Below are 21,066 nucleotides of genomic sequence, written 5' to 3'. Positions count from 1 at the left end.
GCTTTACTTCATCTGAAAGCCACTTTCCCAGGCTCACATCGTACATACCACCATGACTTCTGGTGAAAGTGAGCACCGTGACCACTCTGAGTAACTACGGCTAAAATGCTACTAGTAACGTGTGGGAAAGAATCATATCAACGCGCTAGCTTCAGTGACATACATGGTTGCCGAGGGAGCAGAAATGAAGCATCCCAAGGCCCCCTTGGAACATGAGGTAAAGCATGTGGCCACGGCTCGAAGGAATGAATGAGGCGATGAGGAAGTCCAAAACCGCAGATATCATGCTCTCAGTATCGGACGAGTTGCACGACACAATGGGCTTCAATATAAAAGTGTGTTTGCCGTACTCTCCTTTGTTCAAGCACGGGGGCAGAGACATCATATGTAGCCATTCCTAGAACAAACCTAATACGCTGCTTTCACAAGTATAAGACTGTGTTATGGGAATCGGCAGCCAGACAACCGATAAGATGCCAGAAGACCAAGAGAAAGATTGATAACGGTCAATACTGGTTTGGAACCTTCTGGGAGGATGGCCTGCTCAGTGTAGCAGGTACACAAACAGAGGAAGCAACGCGTCTAAGGGGAAAGCGCGTGCCTTCCGCCATTGGAAATATTCGCCTTAGGTACTTGCTTGACACCTGGTTTAACAGGGCATTCAATGTTTGGTTTTGGGTGAGTTCAAAACAAGAAGCTGCATTGCCTACCCCCTCCACGCGTTGTCTCGTGCAAGTACAAAACATTGTCACCCTTCCAGTCTGCCAAAATCATCGATATATGTCGCCGATGACCCTTGGATCGTCGGCGATCCAATATCAGGGGTTGCACGCCAGGCTATACAGTATAGGTACTACACCGAAAGCATCTTCATCGGTCGGCAACGTACTTGTCCTTGCTGATTCTGAGGCGTCGGTATCAACCTTTCTTTCTATCTCACCTACCCTTCACCGTGGTTTTCCACCTGCCTGCCTGGGCAACATACCTCCCAGCATCTCACATCTCCCAACCTACCTCCCACTACAACCTCCAGCCAACACCAGAAACCCAGGTACAAGGTCGACCAGGTAAGCAAAACTCACCCATCTCTCTCTCTCTCTTTCTCATTTTATTTTACATCTGCATTCGTTCCTCCCCAATTGTTCCATCCCACGTGTTGGCCACCCTTGCACAAGATCACTCCTCCGAGTCTTCATTACGAGATCCTGGAGAAGCCTGTTGAGTATCCACGCAGACATCTCGCTGTCGCGTGTTTCTACCCAGATATCACTGCATCTCCCCATTGGTCTTTTCAGCCAGCTGTAGCCGAGACACCATCCGTCGATCTATTTGGCTTTCCGCAGATCTGCTTCCACCTTCGATATCTTTCACTCCTTCTTCGGCTGTACCAATTGACCTCATCAACCAAGCCATCATTCACTGACAGACATAAATAAGACTTTCCGTCATCGTCTCAAGATGGCACCATCCCCTTCCAAGTTCGCGCCCACAGCGGCTGAATTCGTGGTCCGTCCCGCAACTATTGACGGTGCTGTTCTCGACGCTACCTTCGTCACTCGATCTCTTCCAGATGTCGATGACAAGACATGCGTTATCGCCCTCCTTGCTGTGCCTTACAACAAGGCTGGCCCAGAGAAGGAAGGCTGGCACATTGGCGATTTCCTGGCCATTAAGACAATGGTTTCTCCTTTGGCAAATACCCGTGCCCAGGTCTGGCTTTCACTCTGCGATATCGATGCTGTCGTAAAGCAGAACCCAGCTGCTTATACGCATGGTTCTGAGCACCGCGTTGTTAGTGGTGCAGCTCGCACCGTGAACAACGGCACAGAGAAAATTGGAACTGTTGATGGCCAAGTTCCCATTGTGTTTGAGCCCGATGTTGAGAAGATCAAGTCGCGTTTCTTCGACGAGCTTGGCAAGAAGTCATACGTTGCAGCTGAGCTGGGCTTCCCAGTGCTCCTGGTCATCTCTGGCCGCACTACACTGGAGCAGGACGTATATCTTGATGGGTACGATGTTGTCATCACTAGCGAGCAGATTCGCGATGCGCTGGATACACGTGCTCAGGTCACCGTGGTTACTTCCTCCTTGACTTCAGCCGGTTGGCAGGTAAACCCGTTCTTCCACGAAGGCAAGGCATCCCTTGCTACCAAGAAGCCCATTGACTTCTTGGCCCGACAATGTGGTGCCATCTTCTCGCGGACTATCGTTGATCAGTTCCTTGGCTGGAAGTCACCCTTCCTCGACAATGATAAGGTCAACCCTAGCAAGAAGGCTCTGGAAGCGCACCCGGGCCCTGCCATGCCCAATACTGAGCAGCTGAAAGCTCGAGGTGATTTCTCAAATGAAATCCACACCCTTCTTGCGTCTCGATCGTTCCCGGACCACTACGAGCATTCGTTTCTGTTTGACACAGAGAAGGATCCTTGGACTCACCTCATCGGCGAGCGTAAGACCAAAAACATGCTAGAGACATATAGCAAGATCTGGAAGCAGCTGGACATCATGCCCCCCTGCTTCCCCAGACAACAAGGACCGCCTGACGTTCCTTGGAACGGCGTTTGGAGGCCACCGGCTGTCTCAGATCAGTCATCTCAAGCATCTCGTCCAAGAGTCGTTCCCGTCTTGGCCGGGATACTACACATCGACATTCGGCCAGAATGTTCGAGCTGAGTTTGGCAAATTCCTCCGAGATCCCAACCCAAGTGACATAGACTGCCATGTCATCTTCAGCATTGTCGAGTACCGCATGACCTCCATGATCCTTGGCGATCTGCTCATCAAGTACGCAGGGCTTGATCTTATTTGGGCTCAGCGTTGCCGTGATTGGGATGAACAGCGTTACGACGGGATGGTTCAGAAGGAAGAAGTCAGCCTTGTGGAGTCGGCTACAGCAGCAAGAGTGATGGGCACAATCAATCGCTCCTTCCCGTTCTTCTACATTCCACCTGGCCGCGAGTTGGATAGCTCAAAGCTACATCACCAGCGGCCCCCGCGAATCTCACGATACTTGGCGATTGGGTTGACATTGCGTTACCGCGATCTAGGTCCGGACCTGGATGCCGCAGTCACTAGAGTTCTTAAGAGTAGGTTCCATCGTGATTTTTGAATGTTGCTTTTCCATGGTGTGACTACTGACATACCGACACAGTGATCCAGCAGCTCAAGGATAAGCAGGTACAGCTCCTACTGGATGATGAGGTTCTCCGCAAGAAGGCCGAGGCTTGGTGGAAGTCGATCGAACAGGACTTCATCGGGGATGTTTCGGTGCCCGAACCTGAGGTTGCTGTTAACTTCGTGCCTTCGCCTCCTGAACTGTCAACCCCCATCCCCGAGGATAGAGTCGTTCAAGACGCACAGGCAGATACTACTGCAGAGCATAACGTTGCCAGTGACATCAGACAAGATGCTACTGTGGCAGAGATTGAAGTTCGGTCCCCTGAGCAGCCGGCTACACCTCACGGCCATGGTGGAATGGGACAAGATACCTCCCCTATGTTCAAGGTTGAGCAGGGCGCTTCGCCCGAGATCAAGATTGAGTCTCCCGTCTTCAAGACCGATACGCCTAACATCATCGACATTGACAAAGCCGCCCAGACCCTTCCCAACGCTGACGAGGGACTCCTGCCTCACCTGCGTAAGGTATGGAAGCCGAAGTCGCCTAGACTTGGGGAGGCGAAGCCTGCTGTCGTCGAGGAGAACAATGACCGTGAGACACTTGAGGAGGAAGTCACCGTTCACCACTTTACCATTCCGAAGGATAGTGGAATGGAGAAAGCCCAACACGACTCTGTCGCGCTAGATGTGGCCAAGCCAGACTTCATCCATGACGAGGCTGCCAAGCTCGAGTCACCTGCTGCTACCGAGGTTGACATCCCTCGAGTTGACAAGAGCTTGCCGCCTCACCTACGAGGCAAGGATAACCCCGTCACGGCTCCGTCTTACCACTGAATGGTCCGTTTCCTTCGTGTTTGAACGAGCTGTGCACATCCGTGCAAGAGATCACGAGATCCAAAAAACTGTATATGATATTAGGATCACAGTTTGCAGTTGGTATTGTGGCTACTGAACGATCGCAAGACTTCGGAAGCGTGTATTGGTAGGGGCCACAAAGTCAATATGCCGTTATTGGTCTGGTTGGTCGACATTTTCCTAGATGACACAGGGTTTCATCTGGTGGTAAAAAGGCCACACGGTGTGTTTTTGCTGCGATTTGGTGTCGATATGATTGATTTGCAGTTGGTCATAGTCGAGTACGACAAGTCTAGACAGGTCCATAATGCAGATTATTTTCTGATAGCCATGATGTTTCACTGCGAACGCCTGAGGGCATTGTTGTCCACGAAAGTCCTGTTTAACATGACTCGCAAGATAAATGTACTCTGAATGGGTGACCTACGACATCGTAGCCGGTTTCTCCGGCTCAGTTATCACTTGGTACCTAAAGTCGATGGCCACGACAATCTAGAATACGATACCATGCTATAAGAAAACAGGTAGAAATCCTTGTCTCGGGAAGCCCTGTGTAAGAAGAAAGCATATAAGGTTCCAGGGTGAGAGACAAGCCTTACACCACCCATTGCAGCTTCGTACACAACATCGAAACTAATGTGCTGGCATGGACTGACTCACCGTGGTGGTCTATACTATATTCATGTACTTTAAGTAAGTAGGTCTTTTCGTTGTGTTCCTCCTATATGATTCTTGTCTTCGATTCTTACTTAAGGTGCGGTAGCGGCGCCTGGTTCTGTGCTACCACCATCGTCCTTGGGCGGCGCCCGGGCGCCCCGCTGGTAGACGAAGAGGGCCTCGTCCTTGCCGGGGAAGCTGGGCAGGGGCACCTGGGCGACCTTGACCCAGGCCGGCGCCTCCTGGGCCATAAACTCGTCCATGCTGCGGTCGCGGAAGCCCGTGTAGCCGTTGTGGTTCTGGGTACCCGCGACGGCGAGGGTGTCGCCCTGGTAGGACCGCAGCAGGTTGCGCGTGAAGCCGCCCTCTTCGCCGCCCGCCACGCCGCCGCCGACGATGGGGTACACGAGCAGGAGCACGGCGTCCTGGCCGCCTTGGTGCGATTGCAGGTAGGCGACGCCGTCGGCGACGAGGGTGTCGGGGACCCAGTTGGCGCGCCAGGCGCTCTGGGCGTTGTCGATGGGGATGATTTTCTGTTCTTGTTGTTTCTGTGCTGCTGCTTGGCCCTTTTGCGACTTGGATGACGGTTTTGGTGGCGCCGCCGCCGCCGCCGCCGCTGCTGCTGTTGTTGTTGTTGCAGAGGGGGGGCAGCAGTACTGCCGCAGCATGAAGGTCCAGTACCCGTTCCCGGACCCGACGTCGAGGATGTCGCGGCCGCCGGCGACCTCCTTGAGGATGGACAGGGCCTCGTGCGAGGGGCAGACGCAGCCGAAGTGGTGCATGAGCACGGGCAGCACGTGGTGGGCGCTGCGGACGGCCTCGGACTCGGGGCTCGGGCCGGCCCACTCGAGGTTCCGGCACGCCCAGTTGAGGAAGGTCAGGTACGGGTTGGCGGGCGCGGCGCCGGCCTTCTTGAGGCGCGGGATCTGCAGCGCGGGCAGGGCCGGGTGCAGGTACCGCTTCGCGAGCAGGTGCGCCGCAATCGAGGAGCGGAGCGACTGCTTCTTGGCATTCAGGGCGAACGTCTTGAGGATGTTGGGCGTCGCGGTCGTTGGGCTGAAGATGGAGAGGTAGGTGTCGATGTCGGGTCTCGGGGGCGGCGCGGCGGGCTTTCCTAGCGTCTTTGCTTTCGGGACTTGTTGCTGGGTCTCTGTCGTCGCCGTCGAGCGATCGTTTTTGTTGTCGTCTGCGCCGTCGGTCGAGGATGAGGCAGCGGGAGGAGGAGGAGGAGGAGGAGGAGATAGATCGCGGTACCAGGTATGTAACCCGTTGGCGCCTCCCATGCCAATCACATGCTGGACCTGCCCCAGCGTCACGGAGACGATGGCGTGGTAGACGTACGCATCGCGCGGGGGCAGGTTGAAGGAAAGGGCAATGGCCGAGGCGAAGTCGTCCTTTTCGAGTAACGCGGCCGCTCGCTCCTGGAGTTCGGTGTCGGCGATGTAGGCCGCAGGGTCCCAGGCCGGCTTGGAGTCCTCGCAGTACCTGAAAGGCTTCGTGGGGGGCGGCCCGGCTCGGTGCCATGATGTCTGTCGTTCGTTGGATGGTGATACGCCGCTTTGGAAAAAGACCCCCCTCCAGCTCTGCCTTCTGCCTCGCGATCGGGTCCTATGTGTTTCGAGACCTGCCTATGCCGCCTGTCTGTATGTATGTAGAGGAAGCTCTGTTGAGAGAAAGTGGGGGAGGGGCAGTCTCAATTTTTGGTGTGTATAAGTGAACTGGGTCCCAATTCCATGACGCACTAGCAGTCCAGACTCCTTACAGGCTGCTGGGTATATCCAGACCCTCATGCATTGATTTTAAGTACTGTATCCTACCACGACAAGGTCCCAGCCAGGAGACGTCAATATGCTTTGCATAGTGAGTGCCGCATTACTTGTTTCAATCCATCGAGTCATGGGGAAAAGTAAGCTTTCGGTGTTGGAACCAATATCTATGCTTAATAGGGTATCGTGTAGTCTAGTTAATCCGTTCTCTCGTAAGCTTCGTATATGGGATGCAGTAATGCATGTTACAATTGTCTTTTCTTGTTCTTCAGAAATCCATTCGTTCATTAAAACATCCTCGTGGTGCTCGGCCGGAGCCACTCGACGACTTCGCAGTTGTTCTCCTGCCCGAACCGCTCGATGCGTTCCATATTCCACCCGGACACGAACCGGCTCTGCTCCACCGTCCACGTCTGGCCCTCGGGCAGGCGCGGCGCGTCACCCTCAACTTCGGGAGACCGCGGCACGCCCACGACGGCGGCTTCAGCCAGGCGACAGGTGTCCAGGTGCCATAACCATTGGAGGCACCGTGTGTCCTCGACACAGAACTTGGCACATTCATTGTAGTCCTTGAACATGGCCGTCTGGTACTCACCCCAGCCTCGGTTGTCCCAATCGATGGCAATTTCTCTGGATGCAAGGCCCTGTTCAGCATGCTCATGCTCCCATGCATCTCGATAGAGGAGGGGTGTCTGTGTGGGCGTTAGTGAAGAACGTGGTGGATGTGTGCCAAGGGGTGGAATGGAATGTCTTACATCGCGGTTTCGCCTGACATGTTCCCACTTCCAGAAATCGACCATGTATTCGGGCTTCATCTTGTGCATGGTCAACATTGGCTGGCACCAATGTCGGTGGCCAAACGGGATGTTATGCGGTGCGTTTGGGCTGAACATGGGCCAGAGCCCGGAGATGGCCACGCCGGCACTGAAGAGAGCCCACCCGAGCACCGAATCTCCACAGCACTCGTGCCGCAACAGCCCGAGCCATCGGTGGCTCAAGGGGGCCTCGACGTAGTCGCCATCCTTGCCGACCTTGCGCGCCAGCAGCTTTTTCATGGCCCCGCGGCTGAGCACGTAGCCAGGCCCGCCGTTGGCGAAGAACGTGACTTCGTCCTTGTCGGTATGGCGTCCGGGGGAGGGGCTGCCCAGGTACATGGGCGTGTCGGCGTCGAGGTTCTCGAGCAGGCGGAAGACGTTGTCCCACACCACGTACGTGTCCGACTCGTAGAAAAAGTACCAGCGCTTGTTGGGGCGCAGCGCCCAGGCCTGCTCGATCATGGGCAGGAACTTGTACTTGTCGATGATCCAGCCGTTGACTTCGGGCCTCGGCTCGCCCGGCTTGAGCACGGTGCCGTTCTCGTTGAGGCCGTGGAGGGTGAGGTAGTTGATGAAGTCGGGGTTGTCGCGGCGGTACGAGGCGGGCGTGGTCGCGATGACATCGTAGACGTGGCGGCCCGAGATGGTCTCCTCGTAGTCGGAGAAGATGAGCAGGTCCTGGAGGCAGGCCGAGACGCTCGAGAGCTGCGACTCGACGCGCGCGGGCTGGTCGCCGTGGCCGAACTTGAGGACCGGCTGGACCAGGTGGGCCAGCTTCTGCTGCGGGAATGACCGGCACAAGTCGTCGTCGGTGACGGCGCCTATGTCGGGGAACGAGACGGGCTGGAAGCTGCTCGTCGTCTCCCAGGGGAGGAATTTGGGGCGGCCACTGCCATCTTCACTAGGCGACGCTTGCTCCGGCGTCTTACCCTTGCTGTGTTGGAACGAGCCAATGGTGTAGCCAAATGACCGGTGTGTGTCGGAAATCAAGATGAGGTAGAACAGAAGCGCAATGCCGGCGGCGGCGAAGACGAGCCCCAGCATGCGCTGCATTCGCGAGTTCAGGCCGACCTCGCGCCCGCCTAAGGTCATACTGTTGCCACACCAACTCTTGATCCACGTCCACGGCATTGGTAGATGGGATTTCGAGAGAAGGGGCTTTTCCTTTCGTTCCCTTTTTAAATCCTTCATATCCCGTGAGCAGTTTTGAGCGGCCGGTCTCTTAAACAATCAACAGCGACATTCGCACGTGGCGGCACAGAAGCTAGCAGCGGGCGTCGTGTATTTCGGCATGGAGTTCAGTTTAGGGAGTAGATACCTATGTACTTATGCAAGGCGGCGGCGCTCGTTCAGGGAAGGGCAAGAGACCAGACGGAGAATTGCAGGAACACAGAGGGGACCAACGACTTGCGCCGCAAAGATGCCGAATTCCAAGAAAAAGAGGAAGCCTTGCGGTATCGAGATCGAGGGGGGGCTGATATTTTGCATGTCATTTTCTTGTGACTGTGTAACCGAAGCTCTCCAAGCCCACTTCTTTCTTCAAGGACGACATGTGGTACGCTACTAGGTTACTACCTACAACGTACGCCTGGTTTCTGCTCAATCCCTCTCCTGCCCTCGGCGCTTCCACTGCCAGCCCCGGACGGCTGGGGTTGCTGCCACCTTCTGGGTCAAAGGCAGTGGAAGTGGAGTATGAGGTCAGAATCACTTACATTACTGAGAGGCAATGCAAGCAATTCGCTCTTTCTGACTCTTTCTTTCGATTGGCGAATCGCTCCTCCACGGATGTCGCAAGGCAGACGCCAGAATACGAGACATCAATTTGGAGAAATCTCCAAGCTCCAAGCACCAAGCTCTTGCTGACAGGCACCACCCACCCCACTGTCACAGCATGCGCCGTCATTCATCCTGCCTCCATCTTCTGTGAGGGTACCCAATCCTCCGGCAATGCTAACCGTTCCGGGGGCGCCGCCTAGTACGATGTTTGGCGCTATCCCTCGCGATAAGCCTCCATACCCGACGACTTGGAGCGTTTGGCAAGGCCGCAAGGGGGGTGCTGGTCTGCAGTGTCTGCTAATCCAATGAACCGTCCCACCCGCGACATTGGCAGTTCGTCTGGTCTCTTGTTGACTTCCCGGTTTGCCGGCTGCCTACGGTTAGAGTGGCTCCCTACGGACCGTACCTGAGCATCTGCCCATGAAGGAACTCCGAAAACACCTTCGACCCGATTTTGACACCACTTAGGTTAACCCGGGCTCAGTCTGAGCCTCAGTCTTGCCTTTAGCAGCGGAAATTGTGCACCAATTTAGACTCCCGCTGTCTAAAGGAGCACGGACAATCATGGCTTGCAGGCGACACAGTCTAAAATAGCACCGCACGAGACACGTTCTAAACCTTCTTCTATCGCCATTTCTACCAGCCGCGAATGCGACAGCCAGCATACTTGCATACCTACAGCATACCTACCTACCTTACCCTTGCAAGAAACGAACGTACGTATGAATGACTGAGCCAACAAGGTAGGATTTATACCTGACGGCTTCACCAGTGTGATAGCTCATACTTCAGCCAACCAATGAGATAAGAGTAGTGGCTGTCTATGCTTGCTTTTCTTCATCCTCTCAGTCATGCTCGAGCGTGGCGATAGTATGGTCAGATGAATGAACCATTGAGGAGTACATGATCTGCGCAGTGTTTTTCATGCCGTGATCTAGATTCCTGCTCAGATCAGTTTCGCAAATAATCGATGTGTGTGGTCAAGGATCTCTCCTGGCTAGTCGTACACCGCAGACTGCGCAAAGCGCCCTTTACGCGTGCCCCCTTTACGCGTGCCCCCTTTACGCGTCCAACAAACCCCCTCAACTCGGCTATCTTGCCGCCAACACGAACCAGGCAACTCTTCATTGTTATCTGTACATATATATGTGAACACACAGTACTATGGCCGGCTTTGGCAATTATTACGCGGTCGCGGTCGGCAGAAAGCCCGGCGTGTACACCGAATGGTCGACATGCGAAGAGCAAGTCACGCGTTACGGCGGTGCCAGATACAGAAAGTTTGGATCCCTTGGTGAGGCTCGGGCCTTCATCTCCAGATATGGCGGGCAGCAAAACCATGGGGCAATGGCAGTAGACTATCGTCCTCAAGGAAAACAACTACACCGCGAACCAAATCATTCCTAAAAGAGAGGATAATGGCGGCGGCGCTCGCGGCACGCACGTGGGCAAGTACTACGCCGTCGCCATCGGCAAGGTACCGGGCATATACTATGACTGGGCGACGGCCGAGAAGCAGGTGAAGGCGCACCCGGGCGCCCGCTACAAGGGGTTCTGGGCCCACGCCGAGGCCGAGGCGTTTGTGCGGCGGCACGGCAACCACTTTGCCATGGTGCCCGACTTCCGGCCCGACAGCAGCGCTCCGTTCGGCGACGAGTTTGAGCGGTTCGCGTCGTCACAGGGCATCGTCCCGGGCTCGAAGGAGTACCTCAAACAGCGCACGACCGCCATCAAGCGCGAGTTCGATGTGCTTTACCTGTCCCAACCGATCAAAGAGGAGGATGAGAATGAGGATAAGGAAGAGGACGACAAGAGCGACAGCCGCGACGATATGGATATCAAAGATGAATCGTTAACAGAAGATGAGCTCATCCTTCGGGCCTTCCACGACCTCTGCCGTCATGTCAACGTAGAACCCGGCCCCACTGCCCGAGACTGCGAGCTGGCCATCAAGAGGGTGGGGCCTATCAACATCGTCGACTTCCTCGACGCCGAGAGAACCGGCAAACCCGTGCAGATCTGGCCCTGGAGCCAGTTCTCACAGTTCAGGAGATATACACTTGGCGACCGCGACAAGTGCATACACCTCGGGCAAGCCAAGGAGCATCCGCTCCTGAGGGCGCTGCTCCAAGACCTGTCCTCCAAAAATGCCGACAAGCATGCGAGGTATATAGCGGCACAACAGAACAACGCCAACGCACTCACAATCATCGAAATGAGGCCAAAACTGAGAGAGTTCAACACCCTGCTGGAGAGGGTGAGCCACCCGGCAAGGACCATTTCCCCAGTTGTACAAGAAGCGGTTGTCCCGGCGGCACCATTTCAAAATGCTTATGACTCTTCTTCTGCGTCACGCGCCGTATCAGCCACGCCTGCAGCAGCAGTAGAAGTCAAAGAGGAAGAGCCAGAACTGCCTATGAACTCAATATCGCAGGACGGCCCGCCCCAGGCAACCAACACGGAAGACGCGCCGCAACACCAGCAATTCGTGAGGAGAGAAAGGGCCCCCCAACCGCCAATACTTCCAACCATAACCGTAGCACGCTCTCCGCCCCCTACCATCGCGACCCCCGGACCTTCTTCGCCAGGAGGACCCAGCCAGCGGCAACCCGCCGTGAAGAGGGAAAGCCCGCAATTTCCTCCATCGCCACCCGTCGAGAACCACCCCCTTCCCACCCCTGACACAACAGCATCCCAACCACGCCGAGGCCGAGGCCGCCCCAAGAAGGGAGCTGCCGCAGCCCCGCCCGTCACCCCGATGAGGAGGTCTGCCCGCATAGCCGCGACCAGCAACACTTCCCCCCAGGAGGAGGGGGAGGAGAACACCACCAGCGACGCCTGCGTGAAGGACGTTCCTACTGCGATGACGCCCGCGACACGACAGAAAAGAAAGACTTCAGCCGTCATCGAGATTCCGGATAGTGACAGTGAGGGTGACCATGGGCCGCCGGCGGCCAAGAAGCTGAAGCAGGGCACGCTGCATGACTTCTTCCGGGCATAACGGAGCTCGTCATAAAACCTGTGTGTATGTTTGTTGTATTTGGCCTACTCGTAGACGTGTAGGATTTGCTCATTGATGTGACTCCGGAAATCTACGATCTAGGGTTGCGTGATTAATACAAGTTGCGTCTCGAGGTAAACGGGTGAATATTGTCACAGCAGGCTACATTCCGAGCACTCTACTATGAACTGACGGACACTTGGTATGGCATAACTCGGAACGCAGGCGAGCTTTGAGAATTTGTAAAGATGCGGTCGTATTATGGAGAGCTCAGCAGTAAATTATCGACATGTTAGCTATTTCGCTAACCATCTACTTCTTCTTGCCCTTTCCACCACCACCGCCTCTCTTACCCTTAGTATCCCCTCCGCCGCCAGCATGCCCGCCAACCACCATGACGCGCACCTTGCCGGCGGGGATGCAGTTGACCGCCTCCTCGGGCTTGATCGTCTTCATGAGCTCGACCTCGCGCGGCCACATGCGCTCCTTGTCCAGGCTCTTGTCGTCCAGCACGCCGCGCTTGGCCGAGACGCTCTTCCAGGCCTCGAGGACCTCCTTGATGGCCTTGCCCTTCTTCTGCGACCCCGGCTGCAGCTTCACCTTGTACTTGAGACTGGGTCCGATGGCGCCGTAGGGCCCGCAGACGGGGATCACCTCGAGGATCTCGTCGCCGGGTAGCGGGATGCCCACGAGGTTGTCGAGGTCCGTGACCTTGCCGGCCTCGTCGGCGTCGAGCATCTCGACCCCTTCCTCGAGCATCATCTTGCGCACCTCCTCATGTTCGGCTGTTTCACGCTGCTGCCTATGGTGCTGGGCGCGGCGGCGCTCCTTGGCTAAGGCCTGGGCAGCCTCTTTCTCGGCTTTGGCTTTGGCTTCGGCCTCGGCCTTCTTGCGGCCCGCCGTCGCGCCGATGAGGGCTTCAGCGGCCAGACGATCCTCTTCGTCCTGGTCGCGGTATTTCGCGGCGATCTTCTTGGCCTTGCCCTTCTTGCCCCGTTTCGGGGGTTGCTGCTTCGCCTGGCCTTGGCCTTTGGCAACAGGTGGTGGCCCTGATCCACTTGCCTCTTTATCAGGGGTACGTTCAGCTTCGGCATCATCTTCATCTTGTTCATCAAGCTCCTCCTTTTTGTCATCAGACTGTGGAGCTGCAGCACTCTCTTCCGCTGCATCCTTTTCTGGGGTTGTCTCGTCTACCGTAAGACTATCCAACTGTTCCGTGGGTACTGGTTCCTCGGTTGCTGGCTCTTCGTCCTCGTCATCATCGTGGTCCCCAGTCTGGCCAACAGACTGCAGAGGGTTCTGTCTTTGCTGGTTATCTTCATCTTGCGCGTTGGCTTCGTCTTCATCCTCTTCGTCGTCTTGTTCGTTGTCGCTCTGAGTAGTTGTAGTAGCCTCCGTATTGGTCGCTGGCAGTGTCGCTTCTCTGGATTCTGCGCTCATTGCCACGCTAGATGATGTGACAGACGCCTCGCCAGTATCTCTAAGTCTATGCTTGACATGCTTCGCCTTGCTCTCCTCGCTGATCTTGAACATCAGACCGAATCCGAGGATAAGCTGAGCTGGTGGCAGGAAGTTCTTTCTTCCTCGGACCATGAAGCTACCGGTGGGCAGGAACTCGCCTGTCGGTGCTGCCTTGGATACTTGCTCGGCATCAACCCAGTAAGCAGCAGCGCCCGCTTTCGAATCCCAGGCGTTGGACGCAGAAACCGCGAGGTTGCCGGCTTGCGACAAGGTTGAGGGCGGTATGGGCGCATCGGGCGTTTGCGGGTTGTTTTTGATAATGACGGAGGGCGCACCATGAATATCGGCGTGCACGTAGATGTCACCTTTCTTCAAATATCGCCGATACAGCATCTCGTTTTGAGATGCATCCTTTCCGGCCAGCACAAGGTAGCCATCGGATGAGAGGAACCAGATGAACTTCTCGAACCACATCTGCCGCCTGACGACGTGCAAGAGTGGTTTCTCCTGCTTCAGTCCCTTCTTTAGCTCTGCAGCAATCTTCTGCTCTGCGTTCTTCAAAGCAATCTCCGACTGGGCTGCCGTCTTCTGCTCCTTGACTACCGCAGTTTTCCGCTCCTCGTAGTATTCTCTAGCGTTGACCCATGGGGACACACCCAGATTGATATCAATCTGGAGGCGCTGTGAGTTTTCTTTGGCCTCGTTACCTGCATCATCGTCGGACTCCGAGTCGTCACTGTCGTAGCCTTCATCCATGTCGGCATCCTCTTCCGCTTCGCCAAGTAGCAAAGTGATAGTGTTTTCCGACAGTTTCAGGGGCAGCGCTATGATCTCAGCGACCGGGTTGCCACGACGGCGCTCTCGTTCAATCAGCTTCCCGATATCGACCCAGTCCATGCCCTGAGCGATCAGACCGTTTACAGCATCCATGGCTTCTTGTACTCGCTCGATGTTTGCCTGAATGGCTCCCGCCTTCCGGACGTTAAGCTGTTGCGTCTGCTTCAGTCCCTCTATCCTCTGGTTCTGGTCCGCCCTAGCCGCCTCCAATTTCTGCTTGGCAGCAGCCTCTCTCTCAGACAGCTTTGATTCAAGCCTCTGGCCTTCGATGGAAGAGAAGAACTCGTCTACCATCTTGTTGAAATTCTCGAAGGTGACAACCGTGTAGGCAGGATCTTCTTCGAACTGCCGCGGTAGAAATGGATGGAAGTCTTCGTACAACAACCCCTTCCCTTTATCCTTCGGTTCCGAACCTGCCTCTGTAGGTGTCTCCTCCGGGGCACCGGGCCTTTTCTTCGCAAATATGTAACCTTTGCATGATGCGGAGCTCGTAATGTCGCCCACAATCTTGCGCGCCTCTTGCAGAGAGCGGAAGAGGTGCTCCAATAACTCTTCATTCTCCAACACGGCAGCCGGCTGCGAAGTTGAGTCAAAGTTGGTTACCTTGAAGACATGGTCCACCAGAATAGGGGGTATTTCCACAATCGTCGTAGCGAGTCCCTTGCGCAGCTCATCGCCGGGCTTCTTTTTGATCTTCTTCCCGGACGCCGCAGCGACGGCGGCCTTTTCGACGGTCGTCTCCAGGGCCGCTCGTACCCGCTCCTTCGTAAGCTCGGGGACGCCGCCAAAGTTCTGCCGGTTGTCCAGGGAGTAGGGCAAGCCCGGTCGCTGTGGCTCCTGGCCCTCGCCCTCGGGGACGTGGCGGAGGAGGGTGACGATCTTGAGCTCGCTGTCGGTGAGGATGACGTTGCCGCTGGCGAAGAACTCGAGGTACAGCCGGTACATGCCGTCACTGAATTGGAACTCGATGATACGGTCCGTGCCGATCTGCGAGATCTTGGTCACGCGCCGCGTCTTCAGGGCCTTGCGCAGCTTCTGGACGAAGACGGAGGGGGCCGCCGCCGTGGTCCGTGCGAAATCCGTGAGGTGGCATCGGAACCCGGAGTCAATCAGGAGCTGCTTCTTGTCTTCGGGCTTCGCGAACTTGAGCAGCAGGATCTTGGAGGAGAGGTCGTAGATGTTGGACAGTCGCAGCGAGACTAAGCTCGTCGAGAGCTCATGCGCAATGACCTAGAGGCGGCAGGCAAAGGTCAATACCTACTAAAACTTGGCTGGCATTCATGGGCGTAGCACCGACTTACCTTGACATCCAAAGACGAAAAGCGCTGCTTCATATTTACAGGTTTGCAGCGATTTGGGGGTGATTTTAGCAAATTTGGTCAGGTCAAGTCTGGATTTCGGTCGCATATCCAAAGGTTCGTCGGTCAGCAAAACGCGGGGCAAAGCAGAGAGGCGCGGCCATGACACATTCACTCCGCCGACATTGAACAACGTGGGGCAGTCTAAAGGATTTCGTTCGGGCCCGGCGTGACGTCACTCACAAGAGGGCGCCAAAGAATCACCACGTGCGGATGAGACCTTTAAGAGGAAAATGGTTTCATTCATGTCTTTCTGGCTCAGATTATAATCTGTGGTCTTTCCTGAAAAATTGGCAAGAACAACGTCGTGATTGCAACCGCGGTGTTTCCAGGGCCAAAACCTGGGCGAGCATCAACGAGCGTCAGCGGCAAATATATGCCTGGCAAAGTTGTGTGTGCAAGCCTTGCTCCGGAGGGCCTGCCACGGCCTTCCCTAAGGTACTCACCAGACTGTGTAATGCCTAGTAATGCCTGGTAATACACGGACAACAGCGGACAAGCAGTGTCGAGTTCTGGCCAGGCCGCCGGCCACGGTGATATAGCCTACACCATACCACATATTATATATACTCCGTCGCGGTCTCCGTAGATGTGGGAGCAACCTTATCGCGCGGCCGAGCTTTCAATAGCCACAGTAGTTGACCAGTTCCAACCATATTGGGCACTAGGTCGCCCAATGGGCTCAGTCCATTGGGTTGGATTTGCGATCTGGCTCCTGGACAACATGGCATCCAAGATTCCCCCGGGCCAGCTTCTCCGCAAGATGGGGGATTCCTTGTCCACTTTGTCTGCGAAGAGCTTCGGCTCGATTGCGACTCGTGGAAAATCGACTGGGATGACGATGAGCATCGAGCTCATCATCCACTCCATTCATCGATCGGACACTACTTGTACAGACTGTTGCTTTTGGACACCTAACTTATCGGATTCCAAATTTCCAAGTGCTTCTTCGTAGAGCGGTGTAATGTGCTGTGTTGTTCACTTATGTCTGGTTTTTCTTTGGCCCGTAAGATAGGCATTTGATCACCCGCTACAGCTGTGAAGAGAAGAGGCCAGATTCTGATCAGTTTAGTGCAGTTCCGCTCAGCTTAGCATGTCATAGCTTGTGACGTGACGAATACTCCATCTTCCTCTGCTCGCATTGCAAGCTGGCCCGATCGCGACGAGGTTGGGTCTGGATCGGGTTGTTCCTTTGCGTGCGCGTGCCAAGTCAAGACAGTGTCCACTGTCCACCGCCCTTCCTCCACCCTCTCCACCTGGGCAGTGCTCTGCTGATCGTAAAACTAGAGCCCCCCCCGACTCCCGAGGTTCTGTTCCTGTCCTGTTTCTCGCTGGCTCCGCATCTCGCCTAGGCACCCCTTCACCCCTTCAGCTTTCCCGGTTGTCCTAGCAACACGCTCGTTCGTTCAGGGGTTTCCGTGTGGGCCTTAAGGTTTTTTTTTTTCTTCCAAGCTTGTATGTAACCTTAGCAGTCAGTAATTTGACGTTTCGTCAGCCAGCTCCAATTGGAAACCTGTCGTTTCTTTATTGTCTGACAGGAGAAGCCCGAGCGACGAGCGAGCCATGGTAAGCTTAAGCCGGCTTGGAAAGATTCAATGCGAGCAATTGACAGATGGAGACCCTTTTTCTGGGTCTGGAAACTGGAGACTACGTATATATTCCGAAAACATGATCGTACATCGGCACCTGTCGCTGGAAAGATCTTTCTGGACAGGTCTAGGACACGACATACGACTTCAGCTGCAGTGGTGTTGCTGAGGCGTGCATAAGTCGCGCCTGTAACTGCGCATTAGCCCAATCGAAGGGCTCCACGAGCGAACGCGTACATGGAAGATGCTTTCTGACCACCTGCAGGGTGGAAGGCCGGCCGCCGAATGTCGAATGGGCGTGGTTGGGAAGAAAAAACTCGTCGCCTCGTGTTGGACGTCCAATTGAGTTTCGTAGTCCCGCCGCGGTTGGTACTGTACTCGTGGCCCCAGCCACCACGATTCGGTCGTTGTATATTGGCAGCCAGTATTGAGCCGTGCTCCGGTTGGGATGGGTGGTTTATTCCCAGTCCCCCCAGCCTTTAGCATTACGAGAGATGCGTTATTACCTGGGACTCTATCCTGGAAAGTAGTCCAAGCCCGGCCACCCAACTAACCTCCAAGCCTCTAACCCAACCTCTCATCGGGCGCGCTCTCCACATTCGACCAAGGTCCTAACACACCTTGCAAGCACACAGAGCACCGGGCAATCTGGTCGCGCAGATCCAGCTCAAGCTGAATGGCCAGTGCTAGCCCGATAGATTCGGTGACCCGTGCTGATCGAAATAGCGAAGAATTTTTGATTGTGACAGCTCGTCTGGCGCTCCCAGCTTGCCGCTTAGTGGCTCGGCCTGTAAGCACGCTGCTGAATGTGTGTGTTTGATTGTCTCTGTTTGTGTTGTCGTACCGTACCTGTATGTACGTACCCTGTAGCGGTACTCCATGTTGTATGCAGGACGAGCGGCCGTCACATCCCATCCAGTTTTCAATTGAAAGGCGACCTCCAGCAAGGACGGTTGTTTGTCCAGGGTCGATGGCTTCCATGGCTTCTTCCATGGCTTAACCAACGGGGGCTATGTAAGACGATTGACTTTATGGCGCTGGGCGGCTTTATCGTTCCACTCGGACGTCCAAGGGCCATTGACTTCTGGCGACATGATCTGACAGGCAGGAGGCTGGACGAGTCGAAGCTCCAGTGATGCTGCTCCAGTGAGGGAGATAGCAGCAGATCCGAAGGGCGCTGCCCAATCTCGCCCCCGGACATGGCGTGCTGCGTCTCGCGCATCTGGCTGGCTCTGGCTGGCTCTGGCCTCTCTTTTCTCGCTCTTGCGTGTTCAGGCCTGCATGTACCGGCCGGATTTCGCTAGCTGCATATCCGCGACAGCGGTGGAGGAGTGGTTCAGGATGGGTGCTGCCCAGCCGCCTTACTTGTTGTAGCCGAGATAAACAGGGAGCAGACTCGTCTGGATACTGTTCTGGGCGCCCGACTCCACCGCGTGTCAACAAAGCTAGACCACAGGAACCCTGCATCTGGATGCCACGCAATATCGCAACCACACAAATAGCCCAACGCACGTCGGCCTCACCCACTTGGATTTGTTCCCTCTTCTTCCTCTCCTCAGTCCCAAATCTGACCGCTTCATTGCTTCTCCTCCATCCCCATACTCTCCATATCCCATCCGTATTTCAGAGGCCAACCATACGTTGATCTTGATCTACCTTTACCCCAAACTCTCCATCCCATCCAAACAATCCTCCTCTTCGTCCAGCTAGAACCTGTCAAAGGAATCGTGAGATAGCCTAGGAACCCGTCTTCCTACCCTTTTCTCCCTTCTCCTCTTTCGGTTTTCAGAAAGAAGAGCAAGAGGAATCTTCTTGTCTTCCTTTCGCTTCATCGAAAGGTTGTCGAGAAGGATTCTCTCGCGCTCCCAAGGCCGCCAACCTGGACTTTGAAGCCCGCGTCCCGGTCCCCTTCAGCGTCTTCCCCTCGTCCTACAAAGAGACCGCTGAGGTCGAGACCACCACCACCACTCACGAGGAGCTCGAAATCCACGTGCCCCCTAAGAAAGCCGGACGGGTAGGTCAAGACTCTTCTACCTCTGTCTCCGCCCGACCTCCTCCTCGCCAGGAAGAAGAGGTTCGCATCACACGTGAAGAGGAACAATACCGCCGTCCCGGTGTCCATCGTCACGAACACGAGTACTACGAGGAACACAGGTTAGTCGGTCCCCTTCTTATATGTCTGCTCTCTCAGCCGCGGTGCCCACCGTTCGCGTCCCGTTTATCCGTGTCCCACTACCCCCTTTTATTTTGGTCCTGCGTGTGAGGTGGCAGCAGCGCGGCAGCGGTGACAGCTGCATTCGCATTTTCCACTCGCGCCGAGCCATGCGGTGAAAATGATCCATCCCATTATTGAACACACAAGTCACCCCGTGGCTCAAGCTCCCTCGTCTTTTCCCTCGCCCGAACGTCATTTATGGGGGCCCTCCCAGCTGAGTGGCTTGTCCCTTACCCATATTACGGGGGTTGCATAGAACACCCTGGAAAGGAGCTTGGACTTGCTTGGACCTTGCTTGGACTTGGCCCAATTGGCTCAAGCTTTGTTTACTGCAGGGTCAATCCTTATATTTTCTTCCCATATCGCGCTTGACCCGAGGAACGAACCATCCTTCACTTCAATAACTAACATCTCTCTTTTCAACCAACGTCAGACCTGCCAGGCCTACTTCCACTCCTACCTACTCTGCCCACGACGACAGCTACGACGTCGTTGACCACCAGCACCGTCCTCAGCACAGCCCTATTGACGTGATTGAACGTGAATACCGCTCCCGCAACCACCCCGTCTACAAGGAGGATATCCGCGTAGAGACCACCGTCGACGCCGCTTCCTGCCCGCCCCCGTCCCGCCACTCTCACTCTCGTCCCGTCTACCAGGAGGAGATCAAGGTCGAGTCTACTCTCGAGCCTCACCACCACCACCACCACACCCCCACCCGCTTCCAGGACACCAAGGTCGTCGAGGAAACCGTCCAAGTTTCTCAGACTCCCAAACCAGCCAAGTCAACAACATCCAGTAAGTACAGAATGGGATATTACGCTGACGAACAAGGTTGGTCGCCTAACGACTTGGACAAGTATCAGCCGTGCTAATGGGACATCTTTAGGTCACCACCACCCCTACTCTTCCCGTTACTCCAAAATGGCTGACCAGTACCACTCCGAGGATGCTGCTCCCCGCAAGAGCGGCTCCCACTCGGGCCCCGCTAACACTGTCTCCATCCCCTGCCACCACATCCGCATGGGCGACATCCTGATCCTTCAGGGCCGCCCTTGCCAGGTCATCCGCATCTCTACCTCGGGTGCCACCGGCCAGCACCGCTACCTCGGTGTCGACCTGTTCACCAAGCAGCTGCACGAGGAGTCCTCGCAGGTCCAGCACCCCGGCCCCAGCGTCGTCGTGCAGACCATGTTCGGCCCCGTCTTCAAGCAGTACCGCGTCTTGGACATGCAGGACGGCAACATTGTCGCCATGACCGAGTCCGGCGATGTCAAGCCCGGCCTGCCCGTCTCCGAGCAGGGCAACCTCTGGGGCCGCCTCACCCAGGCTTTCGAGTCTGGCCGCGGCAGCGTCCGTGTCCTCGTCCTCACCGACGCTGGCCGCGAGCTCGCCGTTGACATGAAGGTCATCCACGGCTCCCGCCTGTAGACGTGTGCATTACATGAACCTGCTCACTTGTTACGATGTACGGAATTATATGGGAGTCAATCTAGTTTTTTGCATACATGATGGGGCCTTCGGCTCATCGTTGGCCGTCTAGGCCACCGGTGATGTGGATGGGCTTCTCTTGGTGGAAGATGGGAAAACCCAGGATCATATCAGTAGATAGATAGGCT

At 55.6% G+C, this 21,066-nt stretch overlaps 6 protein-coding genes across 6 annotated transcripts; 3 read left to right on the top strand and 3 right to left on the bottom strand.

Annotated features, from left to right (window-relative positions):
• Positions 1–1,458: 1,458 nt before the first annotated feature.
• PG986_010969 (uncharacterized protein) lies at positions 1,459–3,951 on the top strand (the record flags this gene model as incomplete). The annotated part of the gene is made up of 3 exons (XM_066847191.1): positions 1,459–2,449; positions 2,526–3,086; positions 3,152–3,951. 3 exons carry the CDS (start codon positions 1,459–1,461, stop codon positions 3,949–3,951), a joined length of 2,352 nt encoding a protein of 783 aa, XP_066696682.1.
• Positions 3,952–4,721: 770 nt separating this feature from the next.
• PG986_010968 (uncharacterized protein) lies at positions 4,722–6,153 on the bottom strand (the record flags this gene model as incomplete). The annotated part of the gene is given in 2 exon segments (XM_066847190.1): positions 4,722–6,104; positions 6,115–6,153. 2 exon segments carry the CDS (start codon positions 6,151–6,153, stop codon positions 4,722–4,724), a joined length of 1,422 nt encoding a protein of 473 aa, XP_066696681.1.
• A 529-nt stretch (positions 6,154–6,682) lies between these two features.
• PG986_010967 (glycosyltransferase family 31) lies at positions 6,683–8,302 on the bottom strand (the record flags this gene model as incomplete). The annotated part of the gene is made up of 2 exons (XM_066847189.1): positions 6,683–7,087; positions 7,151–8,302. The coding sequence occupies 2 exons, from the start codon at positions 8,300–8,302 to the stop codon at positions 6,683–6,685; spliced, it is 1,557 nt and encodes a 518-aa protein (XP_066696680.1).
• Positions 8,303–10,325: 2,023 nt separating this feature from the next.
• Positions 10,326–11,987, top strand: PG986_010966 (uncharacterized protein; the record flags this gene model as incomplete). The annotated part of the gene is made up of 2 exons (XM_066847188.1): positions 10,326–10,339; positions 10,397–11,987. The coding sequence occupies 2 exons, from the start codon at positions 10,326–10,328 to the stop codon at positions 11,985–11,987; spliced, it is 1,605 nt and encodes a 534-aa protein (XP_066696679.1).
• A 312-nt stretch (positions 11,988–12,299) lies between these two features.
• Positions 12,300–15,619, bottom strand: PG986_010965 (uncharacterized protein; the record flags this gene model as incomplete). Its single annotated transcript, XM_066847187.1, has 2 exons — positions 12,300–15,515; positions 15,587–15,619. The coding sequence occupies 2 exons, from the start codon at positions 15,617–15,619 to the stop codon at positions 12,300–12,302; spliced, it is 3,249 nt and encodes a 1,082-aa protein (XP_066696678.1).
• Positions 15,620–18,085: 2,466 nt separating this feature from the next.
• Positions 18,086–20,878, top strand: PG986_010964 (Woronin body major protein; the record flags this gene model as incomplete). Its single annotated transcript, XM_066847186.1, has 4 exons — positions 18,086–18,116; positions 19,071–19,386; positions 19,881–20,245; positions 20,337–20,878. The coding sequence occupies 4 exons, from the start codon at positions 18,086–18,088 to the stop codon at positions 20,876–20,878; spliced, it is 1,254 nt and encodes a 417-aa protein (XP_066696677.1).
• Between the last annotated feature and the right edge of the window lie 188 nt (positions 20,879–21,066).

The sequence above is a fragment of the Apiospora aurea genome (assembly GCF_038362705.1).
Source record: "Apiospora aurea strain CBS 24483 chromosome Unknown utg000007l_segment0_segment0, whole genome shotgun sequence".
Classification (NCBI taxonomy): Eukaryota; Fungi; Ascomycota; class Sordariomycetes; order Amphisphaeriales; family Apiosporaceae; genus Apiospora; species Apiospora aurea.
This window is presented reverse-complemented; position numbering and strand designations above follow the sequence as displayed.